Source organism: Dryas octopetala, chromosome 8, assembly GCF_963921425.1.
Source record: "Dryas octopetala chromosome 8, drDryOcto1.1, whole genome shotgun sequence".
Classification (NCBI taxonomy): Eukaryota; Viridiplantae; Streptophyta; class Magnoliopsida; order Rosales; family Rosaceae; genus Dryas; species Dryas octopetala.
Window position 1 is genome coordinate 11,746,512 of NC_141373.1, and position 5,164 is coordinate 11,751,675.

At 38.2% G+C, this 5,164-nt stretch overlaps 2 protein-coding genes across 2 annotated transcripts; one reads left to right on the forward strand and one right to left on the reverse strand.

The window, feature by feature from the left end:
* LOC147277242 (uncharacterized) lies at positions 1-809 on the forward strand. The gene has a single exon (XM_086255145.1). It carries the CDS (start codon positions 46-48, stop codon positions 664-666), a length of 621 nt encoding a protein of 206 aa, XP_086111271.1. The 5' UTR covers positions 1-45; the 3' UTR covers positions 667-809.
* A 197-nt stretch (positions 810-1,006) lies between these two features.
* Positions 1,007-3,427, reverse strand: LOC147277243 (putative inactive receptor kinase At1g27190). The gene is made up of 2 exons (XM_086254901.1): positions 2,550-3,427; positions 1,007-2,239 (listed from the first exon to the last, which is right to left on the reverse strand). Exons 1-2 carry the CDS (start codon positions 3,418-3,420, stop codon positions 1,272-1,274), a joined length of 1,839 nt encoding a protein of 612 aa, XP_086111027.1. The 5' UTR covers positions 3,421-3,427; the 3' UTR covers positions 1,007-1,271.
* Between the last annotated feature and the right edge of the window lie 1,737 nt (positions 3,428-5,164).

Sequence of the window (5,164 nt, forward strand, 5' to 3'; positions counted from 1 at the left end):
TTTATTCCTCCTACATATCCAGCTTTAGAAGTATTAGCTCCAAACATGGCCTATCATCGCCTCCTGGCCTTCGTCTTTCCACTTTTTCTTTTTACTTTGTCCTTTATGAGCAGCAAAACAATGGTGGCGGGAGTTCGCCATCTTCTCGAAGCTCCCTTGCCAAAGCCTGAGCTGCCACCACTTCCCATTCCAACTTTGCCAAAGCCGGAGCTGCCATCATTGCCGAAGCCTGAGCTGCCACCATTGCCTAAGCCTGAGCTGCCAACAATCCCAAAGCCTGAGCTGCCAACATTGCCTAAGCCTGAGCTGCCAACAATCCCAAAGCCTGAGCTGCCAACATTCCCAAAGCCTGAGCTGCCACCATTGCCTAAGCCCGAATTGCCACAAGTACCCCATGTCCCAACTTTGCCAAAACCCGAAGGACTGAAGTTGACTGAAATACCCCATGTCCCAACCTTCCCTGAGCTTCCAAAGCCCGAATTGCCACCACTTCCTAATTTCCCAACTTTGCCAAAGCCTGAGTTGCCACCATTGCCAAAGCCTGAATTGCCAGCAGTACCTCATGTCTCAAATTTACCACCTCTGCCCCATCTACCTGAGCTACCTAAGTCCACATTGCCCACCATCCCATCCCTCACCCCACCTCACAAAACTACCATGCCTTGATTCTTAAACATTGCAAATATATATATACCAACAGTTGCCATTCGTCACTACTTGTTGATGCACCTGCAGTACCAAGATTAGCTTATGCTTGTATGTTGTAATCATATATGTCATGTTTTTTCTTTCTAAGGGGTTAGGCTTCATTCATGTACTTTTATCATATTTGTTGCTTGTATGTTACTGCTTATGAGTGTGCTTCTGTTGGATTGTTATTCTTATTATTTATATTAAAATATTTTGTTTTTCTTTACTGTTGCCTTCCTGTTTCAACTTTTAATGGGCAGCAGTAAAAAGTTTGAGCTAGTGAATTGATTATATCCGTCAAATGCATATGACGATTAGCATAAGAGGTCCGGAACTAGAAATAATCAAGAGGGACTGTACAGATGAAGCCTTGGATATATATATATATATATATACACCAGTTAAAATGAAACAAACAAGCGTAAACAATACAAATTGTGATAACAGACTCATAATAACACATTTCAACTATTATCATGGTGCTTTCATAACTGCACTACGAGTTCCACATTCCAAACAGAATATAACAATTAAATCTTCTTTATTGTTGATTCTAAAGCTCAAGTTTTTCGTCTCAATTGTTAGCTGCTTCTGGGTTGTATCAATAATCCAGAATCACAAGGAAGCCCATATTTCTGCCCAATAGTGCTTACTGTTTTGAATACTTCAAGCATTGTTGGCCTCTGAAATGGATCTGGCTGGACACAGTTACATGCAATTTCAAGGAACTGAATGAACTCATCATCAAATCCTTCCCCAATCAAATATTTATCAATGGCATCATTGAGAATCAAAGAGCTACTTGAAGTTTGATTAATCCACTCAACCAAAGTCTTGTGCAGACTGTTAGATGAAGAACTAGTTACAGGTAATTCCTTTCCTGTAATTAGCTCAAGAAGCAAAATTCCATACTTATACACATCCCTCTTCACAAAATCTGACTCCCAGACCCCGCTATTAACAAACAGCCCCGAATCACTGTCATTTGGGTACACAAACATGACTCCCCCATGATTCGATATGATTGCGTCTCCAAAGTTTGATACATTGGGTTCAAAATAACGATCAAGTAAGATACAGCTTGAGCTTATGTTCCGGTGGACTACTCGGAACTTGCTCTTGTGGTGCAGCCATGCCAAGCCTCTTGCAATCCCAACCGCGATTGTAACCCTTAAAGGCCATTCCAACATCTTAGCATCATCACCCTCCACAGGTACGTGGTGTAACCAATCATAAAGGTTCCCATTTGACATGTATTTGTAAACCAGAAGCTTTTGATTGTTTTCTATGCAGAATCCAAGCAGGGGAACTAAGTTTTGATGCCTCAAACTACCCAGAGCCAATAGCTCAGATATGAATTGCTTCTCAGATTGTTCAGAGTCACATAACCTCTTAACCGCAAGAGACCAACCATTTGGTAGTGTTGCCTTGTACATAGTCCCCATCTTTCCCAACCCAATGACATTGTCCTCACTGAAACTGTCAGTTGCTTTACTCAGTTCTGTAAAATTCATTTTATTGACTGTTCTTTCAAACCTATGAATCTGTGGACCAAGTTAACAGAATTATATTAAGAAGATACATATAACTGATTTAGAATAATAATTGAATGAACATTCATATCACTAAATTACTAGATTAATTTTCTCTTTCTTCTTTAGTTATTTAAGTCTTTTTCTTCTTGAATCTTTAAATAGAAAGATTGAAATGATCATAAAAAGAAATTAATATGTCTAAAAGCAATACTCAGTCAGGGAAAGTAATCCAAAGGAAATTGACATCTATGTATATGTGTGTGTAACTGCGAGAGAGAGAGAGAGAGAGAGAGAGAGAGAGAGAGAGAGAGAGAGAGAGGGAGAACCTGTTCCTCAAAGTTGGAATTTTGATCACTTTATAAGCTTGTTTTCTCTTGTTTTTCTTCTCTGCTATAGACAATGCTATCATCCTCATCCACCTTTCCCATTCTAGTGAATGCACACAATAGGAACTAACTACAACAAGGAATGAAAGCGCATAACCAATTCCGAAGAAAACTTTGAACGTATCATCATATAATTTCCTTTCCTTCATATAGCTGTAGGGTTCCAAAGGACCCCCACAGAGTTGTGTGTTATTTGCATAGTTGTCATGCGTAATATCAGCATTGAGAAATTCAGGAACTGGCCCGGCCAACAAGAGATTATTAGAGACGCTAAAAATTATGATCCGCGAAAGCATGCCAAGTCCATTTGGTAATGAGCCTCTTAGTTGGTTGTGGTCTAGTTTAAGTACATTAAGATAACTGCAGTTGGCTAGGCTCACTGGGATTTCACCAGAAAATTGATTGTTTGAGAGACTAAGGTTGGTTATATAAGGAAGCAAATCAGCTATGTTCCATGGGATAGGCCCCGAAAGTGAATTATTCGAAAGGTCTAACGCCACTAACCTTTTGCAGTTCACAATACCAAGAGGGAAATTGCCGCTGAGCCCCTTGTTGTAGAGTTGGAGACTGAGGACCCTGTTCTCATGAGGGTGCCAGCACTCAACCCCAGTGAAATCGCAGATGAAACCATCTGTTTTGTTATTGAAATTCCATGAAGTAAGGTGGTTGAAAGGGTCTTCCAAGGAATTTTTAATAGATTGTAAGCAATGGATGTCACTCAAATCACCATAACAAAAGCTATACATACCTAGTGATGACCAAACAGATAAGAGGACCAAAACAATGGCTGCAGCAGCATTTAGAGGCATTTGTGTATTTGAATATATCAATATGATCATCAGATATAGACTACCTATAATCTAGCTGTTGATATATATATTATGTAAGAAAATTGACATCGGAAACAAATTGTACCATTGAATACCCAAAGCACCGTTTTTACAAAGGCAAAGAAATATTCTGATGGTGAAGGTCAAAGAAGGATGTTTCCTTGCACTTCCATAATGACTATATATGCAAGTGCAAGGAAAATTGACATTGGAAACAAAATGGACCCTTGAAAGAAACTAAAATCAAACCCCAAAGGACCGTTGTCACAAAGCGAAAGCAATTTATAGTCTGATAGTGAAGGTCAAAGAAGGATGTTTCTTTGCACTTCCATAACGTGAGGTATAAGTGAGTTGATCTTCCAACCATCAGATGATCGATGCATCTCATTAGTCAAAATTAAAGCCAGAAAATAGAACATAAAAACACATCTCAAACCAATACATTTAAGAATAATTTAACTATGGGATTAATGTCAATTTAGTCTCGGACTATTATATTTGTATCAGTTTGATCTCCAGACTTCTAATTTGAAAAATTTAGTCCTCATACTTTTTCAATTTTGTCAATTGAGGTTATTCAGTCAATTTACACATTTTCCATCTAAAGCTCCGTTTGCATAGAATCATGTGTCAATCGCGTGCCCTCCTTTTTTAGGGTAGAATGGTCACTCTAAATTATAGCATAACTCCACGCGCGTAAATTGATTGAACAACCTCAATTAAAAGTGTGTAAATTGATTGAACAATCTTAATTGGCAAAATTGAAAAAGTCTGGGGACTAAATTTTTCAAATTAAAAGTTTAGGGACCAAACTAATACAAGTATAATAGTTTGGGACTAACTTTGCATTAATCCCTTTTAACTATATATGGCAAATTGCTTACAACTCATGGCTTACAACTTACAACAGTTGGTCTTACAAAGTTACCATTGCCAACACCCACCAAGGGGTTTGGACAACTTAGCATTGCTTAATTGCTGATTGCAGGCCAGGCTCCAAGGAAGCCCAATGGGCTGCCTACACCACAGGCTCAAGAATGCAATTACTTAATTGATTAATTAACACAACAAAAATTCATATAAGTATATTACTCTCAACGGCTTAAGAACTTTTGAAATTACTCAAAATGACGCAAGTTTGATTTCTTACTCAAAAGAACATGGACAACTTAGTAACGTAACAAAAAAGAGGTTATATCTTTTCCCCTTACCATGGCGCATGAAGCTCTTCATCTGCTGCTTGGTTCTTGTAGGTCAGCTCCACGCGCGTCTTGCAATTCGATCCTGCTACATGGGTACTCGAAACTACGTACAATCGAATTTCACTGGAATTTGTGTTGCCGATATTGTACCATGGACGTCTTGGTATATCACATCACTAATTTTAACTCCATAAACCTATTTAAATAAATAAACAAAAGACAATGGAAAAAGATATACAGATCGATCAGAAAGAATGTAAAGATCTTCAACACCAAGTCACCAAGTATTATATTAATTAAATGTTGCACAAATGTTTGAATTGTAGCATGTTTTGACTTCAGCCTAAAACAGGAATTGGGCTTATTGAGAAGGATAAAGGCCTTCTGTTTTTCGCCCATGAATCTTTTGAGAGGTTTAAAAATTGGACATTGTATATGCTTATATTTTTGTTAAAAAATTAGACTATGTACGTAGTTGCAGTTGATTACAAAAGTACCCTCATGATATCTTACCTGACCAG

Excerpts from the sequence above, each read along its gene's own strand:
- LOC147277242 (XM_086255145.1), top strand. The coding sequence starts at position 46 with ATGGCCTATCATCGCCTCCTGGCCTTCGTCTTTCCACTTTTTCTTTTT.
- LOC147277243 (XM_086254901.1), bottom strand. The coding sequence starts at position 3,420 with ATGCCTCTAAATGCTGCTGCAGCCATTGTTTTGGTCCTCTTATCTGTT. Across the intron at positions 2,240-2,549 it reads TCCAACTTTGAGGAACAGGT|CACAGATTCATAGGTTTGAA; the intron begins TCTCCCTCTCTC and ends GTTAACTTGGTC.